At 34.8% G+C, this 19948-nt stretch overlaps 1 protein-coding gene across 1 annotated transcript in view; it reads right to left on the reverse strand.

The window, feature by feature from the left end:
- The window catches only part of pde5ab (phosphodiesterase 5A, cGMP-specific, b), a 51399-nt gene extending 47853 nt beyond the window's left edge, over positions 1 to 3546 (reverse strand). Inside the window, exon 1 of the mRNA XM_059536819.1 lies at positions 3363 to 3546. Within this exon, the coding sequence (XP_059392802.1) occupies positions 3363 to 3367 (5 nt within the window). The 5' untranslated portion in view covers positions 3368 to 3546. The remainder of the gene's footprint in view (positions 1 to 3362) is intronic.
- Positions 3547 to 19948: the final 16402 nt, after the last annotated feature.

A 19948-nucleotide genomic window follows, 5' to 3' on the forward strand; every position in this document is an offset into this window, starting at 1 on the left:
ACAAGAGGCTTCTTCCCCAGTTGAATCAGGAGCGACAATATTGCTTGTGATGTCGACAGAGTGCTCTGGCCATACCCAGCCCAAAAACAAGAAGCACATTGATCACATCGCTTTTAGTATTGAATACTGTAGTACAGTGCATGTAGGCTGTATAATGTACAATGAACAAATTGTATGGCCCTGAACATTGTGCTTTCTATTTGTTAACAGTCTGCTCAATAGATTTTGACTGGTTGCAGGTTCATATCAACAAAGAACAAAAATTACAGTATCACAGTTTGTGAGATGCAGGGTACAGTACTCTAAAAATAGGGGTACAAGGAGGAGGAAGAACAAAAATTGCAAAGATCAAAGCAGAGTAGTAATTTCTGATCAGTTTTGAGCTACTATGATAGAACATGTTTTTGTTCATCAAAAGACAATGACGGAAAAATAAGAAATTTGTTTTGAGATTAAAAATGCACATCTCACTGAGATCTATATGTTTTGAACAATGTGTTTTCTATTTTTTGGTGTAACACAAAAGTTTATGTAATACTGTATATTGTATTTGGAATATGTTCTGATTTACAGTGCAAAATGCAGCCTAATTGCAATGATGTACTGAAAGATTTTACAATGTGGTGAGAAATAAATATTTTCATGAATGTTCAATACTTGTCTCATGTATTGTGTTTGGTCAATATATTCTCGTACTTTAACAATATCTGAAACAACAACAAAAAATCTGCATCAAAAATAGGAATGTTAAAAGTGTTTAAGATGGTGCCCAGCAGTGCCTAAGTGGTTTAAACAGAATCCAACTGTATGAACCATGTGTGTGCCATATGATACCGAAATTAAGTTTTGTTAAATTATTGTAAAGTTTGAAATGAAGTGCTTCGTTTTGCAAAAGATCTGAGATGTTCTGATACTTTTGTGTGTGGATGTGTAAATTGTGTGTAGTGTTTTGACTAAATGAGCCCTGTTTTTATAATTGTGTCTAAGCAATCATAAGAAAAATGTAATATTATGACAAAGGCTTTTGCAAGTGTTTGCTTTTGAGATGTGTTTGTGATAGTCTGAATGCATTGCTTTATTTTGCAAGAGCTGTGAGACATTTTGCGTGTGCAACTATTGGAATTGTGGGTAACGTTTTTAAAATGTGTGCAGTTGAAAAAAAACAAAACAGTAATATCAGTCTTTAAATTGTGTTAGCCTTTACCAAACACACACACACACACACACACACACACACACACACACACACACACACACACACACACACACACACACACACTGACATTATACTGTCATCCACCTGGCTATTAGTAATTTTTGAGGGGACGTAACTTAGGAAAAGTCACAATTGAGCAGGCTATGTTTCCCCCAAAAAAATTAATTAATTAATTAATGTGTTCCCTATGAGCTTTTGAAAAAGAAACAAATTATTGAAAGTGACAGTCATCATATGCCAGATGGAGAAGAAAATATGAATCAACATTATCATTACAAGATGTCAAAAATATCATATTTATAGACCAGGTATATAATGAGCCAGACTGCTGTACAAGTAGGATTGATTCAGTACTGGTTGAAAAATCAGAGGACACTGCCAGATGTGTGTAAAGAGAAATAAGAGAATATCCACTGTGACAGCTGTGTCATTTTCTTGCTTTATTACTTCAGTTGATACGAGAAGCAGATAAACCCATCAACTTTCCATCATGTGGAAAGTCCTGCTTTAAGTGATTATCTTAAAAATTGTGAAGTGGCAATGTACTAGAATGCATTATTTCAAGATGTTAAAATAAATAATGTGGAACCTGTGACCTATTTTTAAGTTCCACTGTATTGGTACCACAGTATATTCATATAGATAGATAGATAGATAGATAGATAGATAGATAGATAGATAGATAGATAGATAGATAGATAGATAAATCTCAGAAAAATTCAGACAAACATATATTAATACCATACAAAATTCACATGAAAGATAAATATTTGGAAGTTCAGAATTCAATAATTTTCTGACTTCCATCAACAAATCTGCTCTCAGCAAAGTGTTTGCTCATCCCTTCAGAGTTATTTTTAGTCAGAGGGCTTTGGAATAACTCTTGCCTAGAAATGGAAATTTAAGATCAACACAATGAGAACTTGGCTCTGCAGCTCTATCCCCTGTGGAATTTGTGACTTATACAAGTAGTCCAAAAAAATAAGAGAATAAATAAAATTCTTAAACATCTACCATACCACAAGGGGATCTCCAAATACTAACAGAGGAAACTGTTTTTCCTCTGAAGGGATCTGAGATATGCATGATCTTTTTCTTGAGAGTTTTGTCTACGGCAACCTCACAATTTTTTTTTTAATTGAGAAGACACATGCCATTTGGAAAGTATCTGTATGTATGTAAAAAAGGCTAATCCAAATCACAACACATACATGTACAGTACACACCTAGTAGAATTCTCATTCAAAACATGGCCATAGAGAATTCTTATAAAGCTCTAACTGGAGTTAACCAGAATGAGAGTGAATATTTCTTTAACACATTTCCTTAGCGTATCAACTACTTTCCAGTTAGCTAACAAAATATATATGGCATATTTTTAAGAATAGTTCACCCAGTATTTATCACATCCGCAGGTACTGTAAGTATGACCTGTTTTATGTCAAGAGAAACCCAAACTCTACAGTTTGGAACGATGTGAGTAAATATAGATACAATAAATAGTAACTGAGTGTTCACTTCCAAACTAGTCTAGTAGACTCGAATAGCTGTTTTATGTCCGTTAAAATGATTGACCCAGTTTTTCAAAAGTGATGTCAGTGCAATTTTGTTTTGTTTTGTGAGCTGCATATCTGTGCTTTGAAGATTTGTAAAAAAAAAAAAAAAAAAAAAAACAAGTCCTAAAATACAGTCCTAAAATAGCTTTTGGGTTTGACAAACAAACACTGTTGAAAGTGAAATATATGAGCTCAGTACAATTGAACAGACCCCCATAATTATGACACAACATACAGTGAGTGTAAATCAAAAGACCATAAATCTGTTATATTAACAAAAAGGCTTGACAGTTTCTATATCCTTCGTATGATTCTAAGAAAGTCATAAACAGAATAAACTTTATATGTGTTTCATTATGTTGTTACATAACCTACAGCTTTTATAGAAGGCCTAGTGAACTAAAAGGGAGGAACAGCACACACCCACTCAAACACACCACATCCTGATGTCAAGAGGTATATCAATCACCTCACAGTTCTAGGACCTCCTCCATGCTGATATATTACTCACATTAGCTTGATCCATAACATATACATGATTTACTTCGGTCACAGTTAGATTAGTATGCAATCTCACATTTTCAACTCACCCCATGTTGAATCCTCAGATGAAATGTCTCCAATGAAAACAGTATTCTTTTTTCTTCTTCCTTTTCCTCGCTCTCCCTCTTTCTCCTCTTCAAACTTTCCCTCTTTAACAGAGGCTTCTAGCAGACTGGCTTTTATTTATGTCCTTTTTTGGGATTGGAGTTAGATGTAGAGAGCTTGTAGAACATCACATTACTCCCTTGCTGTTATACCCGAGAAACTTTGCCTGCCCTCTCTCTCTCTCTCTCTCTCTCTCTCTCTCTCTCTCTCTCTCACTTTTATGAATCCCACTCCAACTAGATATAACCAGTCCCACAAGATCACATTCAGGTGTGTTTGCATGTATGTTTTCAGCTTGTGTTTGAGATATTCACTGGCATTGATTTAATATGTTTATGTAAAAGCATTGCTAAACTATTGCGGCTTGTGTATAGCTCTCTGTTTATCTCATGCCATGATGCTCAGGTGAAATATGGCAGGGAAAGGGTTCAAGTTCTCTGGTCCGAGACACAAAAACATACCCTTTCATTAAGTGCTCTCAAGGGCTTGAAGCAACTGGGATCCACCAGGGAACTACTTGTACCACTGAGTTTAACAAACCCAGGTAACTAGACTCTGGGGTAGAGAAAAGGCCCCAGTCTCTGGAGAGCAGATCTACCTTGCAGGCCTTCTCATTATGAAAAAGCACCCTCTGATTTGGACACTAACATTAATTTTCATTAGTTTTCTCTGGAATAGTTAAATAAGTAGGATAAACTACCATCAGATAACATCTACTTTTAAAAATAAGGTGCTTTACGATGCCAAAGAATAACTTTGGTTTTTTTTAATGGTTTCATAAAAAACCTTTAACATCTAAAGAAACTTTTTGTTTCACAAAAGGTACTTTGTGACAAAGAAAGCTTTGTGGAACCAAAGAAATCGCTGAGAAGAACCTTTTAAGCACCTTTATTTTTAAAAGTGTACACATTTTTCATACAGTGTGTCATGTCATGTTACTATTTATTTATTACAACCACAATGACCCATTTCTTAATACTTGAGTGACTTGTTTAAAACTCTTCACACAATGTGGGCTAAACTGTAGATCATTTTCACTTGGTACAAAATATATTCAATGCATTCACACGGCTTCAAATTAGCAGAAAAACAGATATAGAAAAACTCCTACACAGTTATCATTATTATTATTTTTTTCTTTACTTGTCACATATTTTCTGAAACCTGTTTTCAATTTATTAACACACTTTTTGCAAAACACAACACAATTCTTCATGTAACAGACAAAAATCTAACAGGAATTAATATTATGGCAAAGGTGTTTGCAAAATGATTGCTTTGAGATGTGATTGTGATATTTTGAATGCAGCACTTAATTTTGAGATGTGAGGCATTTAGCATTTTGTGTGTACAATTCTTGGAAATAGAGGCAAAGTTTGTATGTGTAAGGAGTAAAAAAAAAAACCGTGATTCGCCACTTAAAGATGAATGTTTTCCATCCAGTTTTAGTTATATTAAAAACATGCATTTTACAATTTTTGTTCCGCTCATTTAATCCAACTGATCTTGATGTTGACTTAATTATTTAGTAAATCTATAGATTTTCAACCAGCCTGATTATTGTGTATTGGTAAGATATAAAGATTTATATTATATGATATTATATTTGCTGTAGGTGCTTTTAATCAGGAGAGTGCAATTATTATAAATCCCAGTTATTACATTTACTTTCACCTAGTGATTAGAATTAGATGCCATATAAGACCTGTGTATGAGAATTTGTAAAGTGCAAACATGGAGCGGGACAGACTTGAAGAGAGAGAAAACCCTCATGGTGATCAATAAGGTATACATGGACCCCGCCAAAGATGTGACCATGGGACTAAACAAAGAGTCGTCAGAAGAATGTAAGCAAAATGCAACGTAACGTACTGTCATTTCAAATTATGTCCATGCCAACATAATTAACCATGTGGTTAACAGAGGCCTTCGGGCAGAGGCTGATAGGTTAGTACATTTCCTAACAAGTCCACGTTTTTATATCTGAAGTCTCCATACACATTCCCATGACAGCATCAAGGTTACGTAAAATATAATAAATGTCATGCAATGCTTCTCTACAGTTATTTTTTTTTTTTTAATCTATAAAGTTTATATACAACGAATGTCTTTCCTGAGGTAATTGTGACTTTACGTGACATTTTGGGTTTTCATGTCTTTCTGTGGCTGAAAAAACACATTTATAGTTTGTATTTTTGTGATAAAATTTCACAAAAATTGAAAACATTTATTTTTGACTAAAAGTAGCACAAAACATATTGCGATTATTGGATGGCAGGCACGCTACAAATAATTAATGGACGTGAAATATTTCCAAGCATTACACTGTCCTTCCAAGCAAAATATCAAATGGTTCAATTCATTTTAATAATCCCAGTTCATATGTGTGACGAGTGGGATGGGGCCGAGAGGAATGGGAACAGAGCGAGGCCGGTGGAGTGATTGGGAAATGAGCGACACCTGCTCCACTCACCGGTCTCGATCCCACGGAGGAGATAGGAAGGATACAAAAGAGGAGAGACGACAGTGAAGGACGAGAGAGGACCAGGCTTGGATTTATTTTTGTGTTTGGTTGATTTCGTGAGGCTGTCGCGTTGTTTTGTGTTTATTTTAGTATAAAGATGTATTTAAGTGTCCGCCGGTTCCCGCCTCCTTCTTCCCGTGATTGTGAAGTTTTTATATTGTTACAATATGTAATATTTTGCTGCATAAAATATATTTTGTATTCAATTACTGTTGACAGTGTGGTAGGCTATTCTACGACACCGAGCTTTTTGATTGATATTGCTTATCCTGCCCCGAAAAGACCATAAACATTACAGTTCAAGTCTACAGTAATAGTTAAATAGTTAAAAACAAATAATTTCTGAGAAAATCTTGACTTTTCACTTTACACCTACCTCTGACTAGGCGTAAGATTGATTGATTGATTACACAAGTATTTTCAGAGTAGACAATGCATGAACACAAAACAAGCTACTGTACGGTTCTATTGTATAGTGGAGATGGATGAAATTCCTTGTGGTAGTTTTGCAGTAACACAACTGTCTGAATAAGGTTTTGAAAACGTAGAGCAACCATAAGGACAAGAGAAGTGCTGGGTTGAAATCACCTCAGTTTTGACCGAACCGAGTGTATGTAGCATGTGCTAGCATGCTAGCTGACATATGTAAATATTAGTTGCTAAATTGTCATTGATGATCTATATTGCTAATAATATCTAGCAGAGTGTAATGCACCATAATTTATTGTGGTGTGTGCATGTTTAAGATTTGAGGGAAGAACATTTATTAAATTCTCCTTATGTGTGTACTCCAACCAGATTTCATAATTGGTTAGAATGTTCAGTAGTCTAAGCCTGCTCTACAATGTTCAACTATCAACTCCATTATCAGAACATTTAGAAGAAAACCATTAAGTCTACTGCAGATCAATATACTTTTACAGTTCAGTATATAACATCAGAATTGACAGGAGGCAATCTGTTGGTGGTTGCTCAGTTTTATTGACTGACCAGTAGGAGATGGAAATGGTCAGGGAAATAAATGACGAAATGAAGCAGGTTACTGAGGAGAGCAATGGCACTTTTGCCAATGTAGAATCAATCAGCATTCCAAATATTGTTTGCCCTTTTTTGAAAAAGGACCAGGTTTCTGTGAAGCAAATTTTCAGGTGCCTTTTGAGTGAGACCATGCTCAGATGAAACAAGCACATGCAGAATATGATAGGTACATCACTATGTGGCGCTCTGTATGTTCGATTTTTATGTATGTGATGTCAACTATTCCTGGCTAACTTAATTATTGTTTATTAGGATTATGGCGTTGGATGCTGCTGTGCATCATAACAAGTATTTATTTATTGACAAAAACCAGACACTGTGGACGTACACATAAGTAAGATGTACAGTTCAAAATCTAAACTGATCACAGTTGTACTAGTCACTCTTTCAAAACCTGTTTTCATGCTTTCATAAGTTGTACATATTTCACAACATATTTTTGTTATATGTAATGAGAACATTTTGTTTAATCATCATAGCAAAACAGTGTTTTTGTACATTAAAAAAATTATCAGATAATGCAAGATTCATGCTTGAAATCAACTATTCTGCCGAATTAAAGATGTTTTTTAAATCAACAGTTGTCTGCCTTATGTGAACATCAGGGCTAAATTGCTTATTCCGTAAAGTATACATTATAATCTGTTTCAGAAACTGCAAACCAGTTCTACAGGATCTTTATATATATTAACTATATCTATATAAATCTTTAATGTACCAAATTATTCATTTATGAACCATAAAGATCAGTTAAATTAAATTATAAACATATATTAATTTGCTTGTGAAACAATGAAAGTTTGACAGAAATACTATTTTAAAAGGCAGATATATACAGTAGATTAAATATTTATTATCTGCAATGAAAATAATACTTAGTGATTTTCTATATAGTACAAACAAATTATGCTTACATGTTTGAAAAAAAAAAAAAAATATATATATATATATATATATAATTCTTGATGATCTGCGGTGAGATTAGAAGACGTTACAAAATATATATCTTGGAAACTACAACGTTTGTAGCCAAAATTACAAAGATAAGTTATTTTACTCTAGGCTAAGGTGGTGCATTATTAAGTCTTTAAAAATATGTGCCTATACAGACTCAAAAATAACCTGCCATGTGAAATATCAACTGGAGTAAAAAAGTTTTTATTATTTAGGCAATAAATACTGGGCCTTGTTTCCGAAGTCATGTGTGCCCTCTTCTGTTGATTTTGTAGATTTACACATTCACACTCACAGTGTAAAATGATTTGAAGAATATTTTGTTACATGTTTGGAAACTGAAAACCCAGCTCTATAGAATTTCCATCTATAGAAGGAATTATTATGAGGAAACCAACTTATAAAAAAGTATATTATTTAGGCAATAGATGTGTTTTTACAGACACTACTGGTCATTGTTTCCAAAGTCATGTCTGCCAGCTTTTGTTGATTTTGTAGAATTAGACACACACAGAGACACACACGTTTATTTCTTTGAATTGTGTTGTTTCCATAGACTTCTATTACTTTTATACAAACCAAATTATATTTTCTATCCCCTAAGCCTAAACCTATCCCTTACAGAAACGTTCAGACAAACATCATTTACTATTTTCATTAATTTATTCCCCCAATGTCAAAAATTTCAGATTTTACTATCCTTGTGTATGCATATGTAGCATAAACAAGTACACACACACACACACACACACTTGCCTTGTCCAAATCCCCACACTTGCAGTCTTTGCACTTGATCACTTGACTACTTATATGACGTATTTCCTGTATTTGGCCCAAGTGTTCAATTGAGGATGAAGACCACAAGTGTGTCAAACTTTTCATTACCTGATGGGACACACTTATAGTGTTGTAAAAACGCAAACGTTTACAGAGTTTTAACTTTTATTTTCAATACTTTGCATTTTTAAATAAACCTTTAAATCTCTGTTCAGTAGTCCCTATAACAGATGACACAATTTAATTTCAAGTGCTTGTAATTAAGTGAAAAAAAGCAGTTGCAAATGATGTACAAAATAAATTTAGGGTACTCACCTTTGCACAAATAAAACATGTAGCACTTTGTTTTACTACCAAATTATATGTAATATCTAATTATTATTCATATTTAAATTATATTGAAAAAGTTTCCATAACCTCTCGGGATCTTGGCAAAAAGTCTCGCAATTTATTTCCAAAACATGATGCATGATAGGATACAGTGCTCTGGAGCTGTATTCAAAATATTGTGGATTTAGTGTGGGCACTGCGCTTTGTTGTTTTTAAGAACTTGGACAGTCTTGCGCACTTACTTCCTGTCACCCACGCGTGCTCTCAAGTGGCCAAGATCGCAAGTGTGGGTATTTGGACAAGCCATCTCTCTCACACACACACACACACACACACACTGTAAAAGGATTTGAAGAATATTTGGATACATGTTTTGGAAACTGCAAACCCAGCTTTATAGAATTTCCATAGGAATTATTATAAGGAAATCACTTTAAATAAAAAGAAAATAAAGATGAAATAGTTTAGTCAACTAATAATAATAATAATAATAATAATAATAATAATAATAAAAGCATGGATTTTTAATGATATGTTGTGAGATGAGCACTGAAGCCTGGTTCTAGAGACAGGGTTTACATTAGGCCAGGATTAGGCCTTAGTTAAATTATGACATTTAAGTAATTTTTTAAATATGCATTGGGGGGAAAAAAACACATTAATGGACTGAACCTCATGCAAATCAATTTCACTGGCATATTTTAAGATATGTCAGTGCATGTTGCTTTCAGTTAAGACAGCTCTAACACACATTTTAGTCTGGGAACATGCTTTAGCTTTGTCTGCGACACCAGACACATAAGATTTTTAAAAACATACAACTAAAAAAATTACAAATAAGCCATCCGGCTGTACATTGATGTTTACAGTTATGAATAAGTCATTAGTGATTTATAAAGGATATAACAAATACAGTTCAAGCATTATTAACAAATAGAGGAACAAACGGCCACATGCTATTGTGCAAAACAAAGCGCACAAGGGAATATAATCAAAAGAGTTATTTTGAACACAGACATAAGTAACAGAAACTTCACTGGGAGAACTGAAACTGGTGTGGAGCTAATTAATCATAAACCATGGAAACAAACAAGGCAGGAGAAAGGAAACTAAACCAAAACAGATCATACATGTGACACAAACATAATGAGCAAGTTTACATTCTGGAAGCGAATAAATAATGAGCAATCACGGTTACCGTATTCCTTATATAAGACTCTTAAACAAAAGTCACATAAATTCAGTTATTTAAATAATAATAATAATAATAATAATAATAATAATAATAATAAAATCCTTGTGCATAGAATCTATTTTTTGTTCTTGAAGTCCAGACAGGTGATCAAGGATCTACTTCTCCATCGGTTAAAGCAGGTCCTTGTCAGTGACAGATAGAGTGTACTAAACAAAACAAAAACCAGACTAACAGTGGAAAAGTGTATTTGTAATAAAATGACAAAAGTTTATTACATGTTATATTATTATATACATAAATATTGGTTTACATAGTTATTTGCATTACAGAGGTTTGTGCAATCCAAGGTTCATTATCACTGTCGATCAGTGACAGCAATAACAGTTGCCAGTGGTTACCAAAACCTTTTCTTATGTCAGCAGCCACAATTAACAAAGTATGTCCGGGCCATTGCTGAAAAGGTAGATAACTGATGAGCTTGATTTCATTAAGTCACTTTAAGATTAATCAAATCACAATTCTCACTTCTCACTCTTTTTTCCATGTCTGGTTCTCGCACACAAATGGTTCCAGATAAAATGTTGATATCAAACATGTTTGCGGAGACCCTTTTTAGGTGGACTTTACACCCACTGACTCTCATCTAAACCCCTCTAAAACTGTTTGAATGATTGGACCAGTGCTGCTTCCCCAAGAAAATGTATCCTTCTCACATATTTTAAGCATAGAGAGTTTGAACATTAAACTGATTTTAAGCCATTAAAGTGTAAGGCCGCGCAAAAGAGATGCAGTACTCAGATGCTGTGATAAATCGATTATGTGTGCAGAAAACTGTCTCTGAGACAGCACGCAAATACCAAATTGATTTCTTACACATCCTGAGCAAATATACACAAAATCGTGTCAGTGTCTCCTGACACTGAAATTACATTCAGGTGTCTTTTCTGGCCGTAAACCACAATAGTTCTGATTGCATTAGAGAACCAGGCTTAAAGGGTTAGTTCGCCCAGTTTGCAGAATTATGTCATTAATAACTTACCCTCATGTTGTTCCAAACCCGTAAGACCTCCGTTTATTTTTGGAACACAGTTTAAGATATTTTAGATTTAGTCCGAGAGCTCTTAGTGCCTCCATTGAAGCTTTGTGTCTACAGCAACGAGAGGGCGCTATATTCTGCTTAGTGTAGGCTACAGGAGCAGCGAGCAGCATAGAGCGCCCTCTCGCGGCTGTAGCCGGTAATGTTTTCTCTTGGTTCATGTCAAATTAATTTTAATAAATAAGTCGCACCTGACTATAAGTCGCAGGACCAGCCAAACTATGAAAAAAGGTGCGACTTATAGTCTGGAAAATACGGTATAATCACAGGAGCGTTTTTACTGACGAGATGCACATGAAAATCGCATTTGATTTTTTTTGCACAGCCCTAACATCTAGTTAACAAAGCTAAACAGAATTGCCCTTTGTGTATTAAGTTACAGAAACTGTTAAACACACCAACTTAAATAATAAAATACACTTACTGGTTGTGATCCATAAACAACGCCTTCTCCAGACAAAGAGGGAACTGCTCCATCTTTCAAGAATAATCTTTGTCCGAATCCGGCATTAAACTGATTGAGATTGAGGAAGATCGCTGTCCTCAGCAAAATGTGCTGCACATAGTTTTACATGTGGATCATAATTTTCGGGAACCGAGTTAAACATAAATTGTAACCATTAATCTCCAAGTACAGTGTCCCTGGGAAGCCCAAACAAAGGTGATTGGACTCCGAGATGAAAATAACAGCGTTTCAACGACATGGTGACAAACACAAACGCAGCTCATCCTCTTTTCCGTCGGAGCGCAACAAGGCCACGCCCCCTTTTTGTGTATTGATGTGGGTGGAGGTTAGTCAAAAAACTGTTTTTGTGACGTCATTCCTGCAGGAACTAAAGGTGTATGTATATAGAGTGAGAGAGGACAATTGCCAAGATGGCAGTGGTGTGAATAGTCACGTTTTTTAATCGTCCAAGTAGTTTGAGGAGTTTAAAGCTAACAAGATGAGATTTGAGTTTTGAGTATGTAGAGATTAGTTTTTTATTATTACCATCGATTATTTTTGGCAATACTTTACTTTTGACTTGTTGCAATGGGCAAAAAAAGGAAGAATCAGTCCCTTCAAGAAAGCGCTATATTAGCTGGACACCTCGTGGAAGAGAGCTGCATGGAGTCGGCCTACATGGAGAATATTAATATTGAGACAGAAGTCGGTGCATTTGAGGAGGTTTTTGCAAGGCCTGTTTCCTCTACTCCATCCAAGAAGATTGGGAATGCAAAAGGCATGAACGAAGTTTTTTTGTCTACAATCCTTGACGCGATCCAGAAGCTAACTACTAAAGTTGACGAAACGCACGGTAAGGTTGCCGTTTCCTGTGAAAAACTCGACAAACTGTCTGAAAAGGTCTCCCAAATTAGTGAAGAAGTTAAGAGGCACGAAATCAAGGTCGTTCAACTTGAAAAGGAGATTAAGGATCTACGAGCTGAAAACGGATGTCTAAAAGAGAACCTGGATGAAATGCAGCAGTACTCGCGTAGATGGAATCTCAAACTACAAGGGGTCCCTGAACGCGATGGAGAAGATGCGAGAAGCGTGACGATCGACATCCTTAGAAAGATGATCCCTAGTATCCAAAACAAAATGGATGATGTAATTGATGTTGTACACCGCCTGGGGCCAAGGAGATCCGACGGAGCACCCCGAAATATCATCATGCGTTTTACCATGCGAACCTACAGAGACATGGTATGGCGGGCAGCAAAAGACTCTCGCTTTCTAAAGGAAAACAAGCTTCGCATCAAGGAGGCGTTGATCAAGCAGGATGTGGATGCTAGAGCCAAATTATGACCGCTTGTCAAGAAGGCTCGTGAGGATGGAAAAGTGGTTTCATGGAAGGGTCCCCATGCTTTTGTTGCTGGAAAAAGACTTGAAATTATCCACTGAGATGCGACTTCGAGGTGTAACGTTAATTGCGTTCATTTTTAACTCCCGAGTTGTGTGTGGACTGATTTCTTTAATTCACAGACTGCAATTAAGGACCTGCATTCGAACTTGACTCTCGACTTTACTCGTTTTTGCGGTCTGCCTTCAGGGAGCAACGTTAAAAAAAATTTTTTTTTGCACTCTGCTGTGGTGGCTACTACAGCAAGTAAGCTTTCTCGTTCCCTACAGTTGCACTTTTGCCTAAGTTCCAAGGCATATGTTAGCTTTAACTACCTCCGTGTTAGCTCACGTTTACAGCGGTAAGCAAAACCTTCTGTGTTCTTATTGTTCTAGGTTTTATTCTTATTATCCAAGTACTATTCTTTCTTTTTTTTGTAAATGCAAGACTTGGAATTTAATTCTTTGAGTATTATTTCGTTAAACACTCGTGGCTTGAGAGATCTCACTAAAAGGAAGGCTTTATTCTTATACTGTAGAAGAACAAATGCTGACTTAATACTCTTAAAAGAAACTCATTCATGTGAGAGTAATGTTCGTTTTTGGAAATCACAATGGGGGGATAAGGTTTACTTTAGTCATGGTTCTAACCATTCCGCTGGTGTTCTCATTTTGATCAATAAGTTTAATGGAGATATTGTCGAATCTTTGGTTTCTACGGAAGGAAGATGGGTTATTCTTGTCATTAAACTTGATAATGCTACTTTTATAATAGGTAATATTTATGGCCACAATTTAAAATCTACCAATAAGAGTCTTATTTCTTCATTACAAGGTAAAATTGAAGTTTTAAAAAATAAATATCAACAGGCATTTATTATTATTGCTGGAGATTTTAATGTTGTCTTAGATAATTCAATTGACAGATTTCCTCCTAAAATGGGCCTCAGTAATAGTATTATTTGTACCTTGTGTGATCACCTCCATATTGTAGATGCATGGCGCTACTATCATCCAGATGTTAAGGAATTTACATGGAGTAATAAGTTGCTAACTTCTAAATCCAGAATAGATTTTTTTCTGATTTCTCAACAGATACTGCAATATGTGTTTGATGTTAGTCACCAATATGCTCCATTCTCAGACCACTTAGTAATTAAGCTGAATTTGCAAACAAAACAAAGGAAGAATTCCTTGCGTGGTTATTGGAAGATGAATAATACTCTGCTAAAAGATAAATTATTTAATGATCAGATCAAGGGATTAGCTAAACAAATATTTTCAAAAAATGAGCTTGAGTCACATGATGCTAATTGGGAATTTTTTTTATTTAAAGCTTGATCACTAGCTATTAATAGAGCTAAGGCCCTTAAAGTGGCTAATGCTGATAGAGAAGCTAGCTTGTTAAGCAATATTAATAACTTAATCAAAAAAGAGAATCTCACTGTTACAGAAATTAGTCAGTTTAAATCCTTACAATTAGAATTAGACCAGCTATATGTTCAATTAGTTAAAGGTGCCTTCGTTAGGTCCAGGGCGAGATGGATTGAGGAGGGTGAGAAAAATACAAGCTTTTTTTTCTCACTTGAGAAAAGGAATTTTAAAAGGAAATGCATTTCTGCTTTGCAAGTTAATAATTCTGTTTCAAAACACCCTGAAGAAATAGAGAAGTTTGTCACAAATTTTTATAGAAACTTGTACTCCTCTGATTATCAGGCAAACCAAAGTGAGTCATATCTACATCAAATTAAGAATTATATACCACAAATTAGTAATGAATTTAAGTTATTATGTGAGGCTCCTGTTTCATTAATTGAAATTAGGGATGCAATGAAATCAATGAAAAAAGGGAAGTCACCTGGCTGCGATGGCCTCACTTTAGAATTCTTTATACACTTCTGGGAAATTTTAGAGCAACCTTTCTTATTAATGCTTCAAGAATGTATAAAAACTGGAACTATGATTCCCACTATGAAACAAGGAGTGATATCTCTTATTCCCAAGCCAGACAAAGATGTAACTTTAATTGATAATTGGCGACCTATAACACTTCTAAATTTTGATTATAAATTATTTGCTTCTATATTTGCCAAGAGATTAAAACAACATTTACATCATGTCATTAATGAAACACAGACCGGCTTTATGAAAGGACGTCATATTAGTTGTAATACTCGTCTTGTTCTGGATCTTATTGATTATAAAGAAGAAATTGAGTCTGATGCTATCATCTTATTCCTTGACTTTTACAAGGCCTTCGACACTGTAGAGCATCAGTTCCTTATGAGTTCTTTAAGGGCTTTTGGATTCCCATCCAGTTTCATTAATGTTGTCCAAATGTTGTACAAAGATATTGATAGCTGTATAATTTTAAATTCTCGAACTTCAACAAGATTTCCCATTCTTCGAGGAATAAGGCAGGGTTGCCCTTTAAGCCCATTGTTATTTTTAGTGGTTGTAGAAACATAATCTATTGATATATTGCGTAACAATAATTTTATTGGTCTTAGTATCTTTAACAGAGAGTTTCGTATCTCACAATTAGCTGATGATACCACTTTATTTTTAAAAGACAAAGAGCAAGTTTCTCCAGTATTAACTACAATTAATGCCTTCTCTAATGCTTCTGGACTCAAACTTAATTTATCCAAGTGTGAAATTATTTGCTTATTTGATAATGTAGAATCTGAAATTGAAAATATACCAGTTAAAAATGATGTGAAATATTTGGGGATTCATATAACAAAAAATTTAATTAGTAGACAGTTTTTGAATTTTTCTTCACGTTTATCCAAAACTAATTTTATTTTTAATAATTGGCTACAGAGAGATTTGTCGATTTTAGTCTTTTTATCCAAAGCAGAGGGATTATCCAGATTTGTGTACCCTTCCCTGTCTTTAGCTGTAGATAATCACACCTCCAAAAATATTGATAAGATTTTTCTTAATTTTATTTGGAGTAATAAATCTCACAAATTGAAGAAATATATTTTAGCAAACAAAAGAAGTGAGGGTGGTGAGTGAGGGAAGTCCTGAACTTTGAGGATACTAACAACACATTCAAAATTAATTGGTTGAAGAGATGCTTGCTTGGGTCAGACACCATGTGGTATTTTATCCCAAATAACATATTTAAAAGGATACGTGGCCTTTCTTTTTTGATGAAATGTAATTACTCCACTGGTAAATTACCTATTAAATTGGCTAGTTTTCATCAACAAGCGCTGTTAGCCTGGAAATTGGTTTACAACCACAACTTTTCCCCCCATAAAACCATCTTATGGAATAACTCAGTTATTAAAATTAGAAATAGATAATTCTTTCTTGAGAAATGGTTTGATAAAAACATAATTTTTATTGCAGATCTATTCAACACTAATGGTGATCTGTTATCCTATGAGAGTTTTATGAATACCTACCAATATCCTATTCCGTTTAAAGAATTTAACTCTGTTATAAAGGCTATTCCAAGTGGTTTAATATGTCTGATGAAAGCTTCCCTTACACATGAGGCATGTTCTAAACAATTACCTTTGTTATGTTTGGATGGTGTTTCTATTTTAAGTAAAGATTGTAATAATAAATTTATTCGTCAACTCTCTCAATCTAGAAATCTATGTACTCCAAAAGGGAAATTCTTTTGGAATTCTGTAATAGATAACATTCAGTGGAGGAAGACTTGGTTACTACCATTTAAATACTGTATACCCAATAAAATGAAAGAAGTGCATTTTAAAATTTTGCATAATATATACCCTTGTAACGCACTTTTGTCCAAATACTGTGATTTAGATGAGGTATGCACCTTCTGTAATAATGAAGTTGAAGACATCTGTCATTTGTTTTTTTCTTGTAACGTTACTTCAATTTTCTGGAATGATTTAAGCTCTTACTGTTTTTCTAAAGTTAATATATGTAATCTATGCATAAAGGATGTAATTTGTCTTTTTGAAAACCCAAACAAATCGTTAGAATCTACTGTTAACTTCCTTATCCTTGTGGCAAAATTTTACTTTCACAAGCAAAGGTTTCTTAAGAAAATTCCTACTTTTATTGATTTCCTTTGTGAAGTGAAATATTTAATCAAATCACTAAGAACAATTGATAATAGAAAATGCACGTCTTTTCTGAAAAAATATGATGAGATCTTTCATGTACCATGATTTTCTTCTTTGATGTTTTATTTTCTTTTTTTCTTTTCTTTTTTTCTCTCCTTTTTTTTCTTTCCTTTTGGTGTTTTATGATTGTCCAAATTGACTTCAACTGTTTAATATATGCATTTTTGGAAATGTTCTATATTTCTAAGGAATGTATGTTTGCAATATTGTAAAACTTTTCTTGAATTAAAAAAAATAATAATAAAAATAAAAAAATAAATTAAAAAAATGTATATAGAGTGAGAATCATGCCAAAACCTCACACACACACACACACAAAACGTGTTTTACTCATACCCTACGATTCACAAACAAACTCAGTGTGGTTTGCAAATACAAAACATCACTCACAAACTAATGCATTTTGTTCTGCAAATAAAAAACGTAGCTATCAAACAAATACAGTACGTTTTACATATACAAAGAAACGTATTTCTTCAAAGACAAAAATATCCTCCAAGTACAAACTAAAATCTTTCAAGTACAAAACAAAATTCTACAAGTACGAAAAACTGTCACGTGACTTTTGGCACTAATTTTTCGCCTTGCTGATCCACACGCATATGCCTTCAGATCCACACACATGCTAGTAAACTGTCATGTAATTCACTTGCTTGGCGCCGCCACCGACATGGAAACAAAAGAGAAGAAGAAACGCTAGCGTGAGGGACGTTGTTTTGAACTATGGTTTTGAACACGATGAGCGGCCAACTGAGATTGCAGTCATTTCTGGTGAAAAATCAGCCTGAAGGGGTTGTTATTCGCTATAACAACCGCCTCGCTATACATGATCCCACTTATTACATTGCTACCTACAAAATAAATAACTTGACACAAAATATTGATTTAAAAATGAGTTTATTGATTTTAAAAACGATTGTATTGCTTCCGCTAAAGAAAATAGTCCGTTCCGCGTCCATAGCAACGGTCTGTTTGTCATGGCAAGGGTGTGTTTGGACCTCCAAATCAACCCTGGTCTTCTCCTGCTAGTGTCTCATAGAATATAGAGGCTTCATTCCATGTCAAATCAGTCAGAATCCAGGAAAGTGGTTGCAGCAACATCTCAGATGAAGAGTTTTTCTATATTATGTTTGGGTCCCAAAACTAAGGCCTGTAAAAATATTCATATTTTTGTCAGTCCTTGAGATTGTCATTCTTATAGCATCAAAACACTATCAGAGAACCATGTTTGGGCATTAATATCTTAAAGTGTTATTCATAGCCTCACCAAACTTTCCAGGATGGAAGACAAACATGTTCTTAGTATAGACTGTTTCAACGGCAACATAAACAAACGTTACTGCGCATGCGCGCTTCTGTGGACCTAACTTAACTTCCGGTAGACTTCCAAATAGAATCAATAACAACAGCCAAGTCCCTCTAGAGTAGATATTTTTTGATAACAAACAAAATATGTTTGCTGCGTGCATCAGGCGGACTTATTGAAAATGCAAATTCATTCTTTGCCAGCAGGAGATGTTTTAAAGCATAGACATAAAGCGCGAGAAATTGAGGTTTCCCCAGTAACAGTTGTAAACAAAGCAGAGCGCTCACACGCTGCTTTATCAGGCACATGCAAGTCTTCCTTCAGAAATACCGCGATATAAAAACACATGTGCCTCGTAAGGAATTATTATTATTAAACGTGCAGTACATAACGTTACTCATGTTTATTCAACGAAGCCTTTTTGAAAATCGATCAGTTTTAAAATTGTGGTGAGTCTCCAAAAATAAATAAATGTATGGGAAACACATCCCGCAGCACAACCACCTGAGCCCAACTTCAGTCTACTCATCACCTTGACTTTTACTGCGTTTGTAGAAGGCACTGCAGCCAGACCGATATACACAACACAGGCCGGAAGTTAACTTAGGTCCAGGCGCGTGCGCCCGATGAAACCGTCTATAACTGAACCAAAGTTTGTACTGCATGCCTATTGAGATTCTGCAAGGCCTAGATTTGGGTAAATGGCTAAACCCCTGATACTTATGGGATTATAAACTCATTTTCTGCATCTGTATGATATCAATCATTACATTTTCTTTAAGCACAATCTTGTATTAATCGTGTGTCAATATTTAAAATAATAAAGCAAAGTGTAGTTTTTGGTCATTTTACTGGTCATGTTCAGTTACACCAGAATTTTTGACCTCATACATTTTTCCTCTTTTCCCCTCTCCCTGGGAACTGCTTGCACAAACAATGTTAGAGAGAATCCACACACGGCTCCAGCATATTGTCAGTCAGCAACACTTGACCTGGATTACCTTGAATTTGTGTGTTTTCAGGAGGCTGTTCTTTTTAGTGCTGCCTCTAACCAGGTTCTCATCCCAAAATGCATTTTAGATGCACTCACAGAGCTGCACAAGTTGGTTAAGAAAGAGAAAACCAAGTCCACATAGTAAAAAAAAAAAGAGAAAGATGTTGTATTTTTTTGGTTGTTCCAACCCCCCCAGATGTTTTAAGATTGTATTCACACTACAATAAAAAATAATACAATCTACATGTGTTTGGTTTGAATATTCATTACGACATTAAGAGAGCTGAAAGTCTTAAAGTCCGCTGCTAGCACTGCTTGAGGAAAGCTATGCTTCCTGCTGCCGCTGGGGCATGTCTGCTGGTCTGATTTGATTA

This window comes from Carassius carassius, chromosome 3, assembly GCF_963082965.1.
Source record: "Carassius carassius chromosome 3, fCarCar2.1, whole genome shotgun sequence".
Classification (NCBI taxonomy): domain Eukaryota; kingdom Metazoa; phylum Chordata; class Actinopteri; order Cypriniformes; family Cyprinidae; genus Carassius; species Carassius carassius.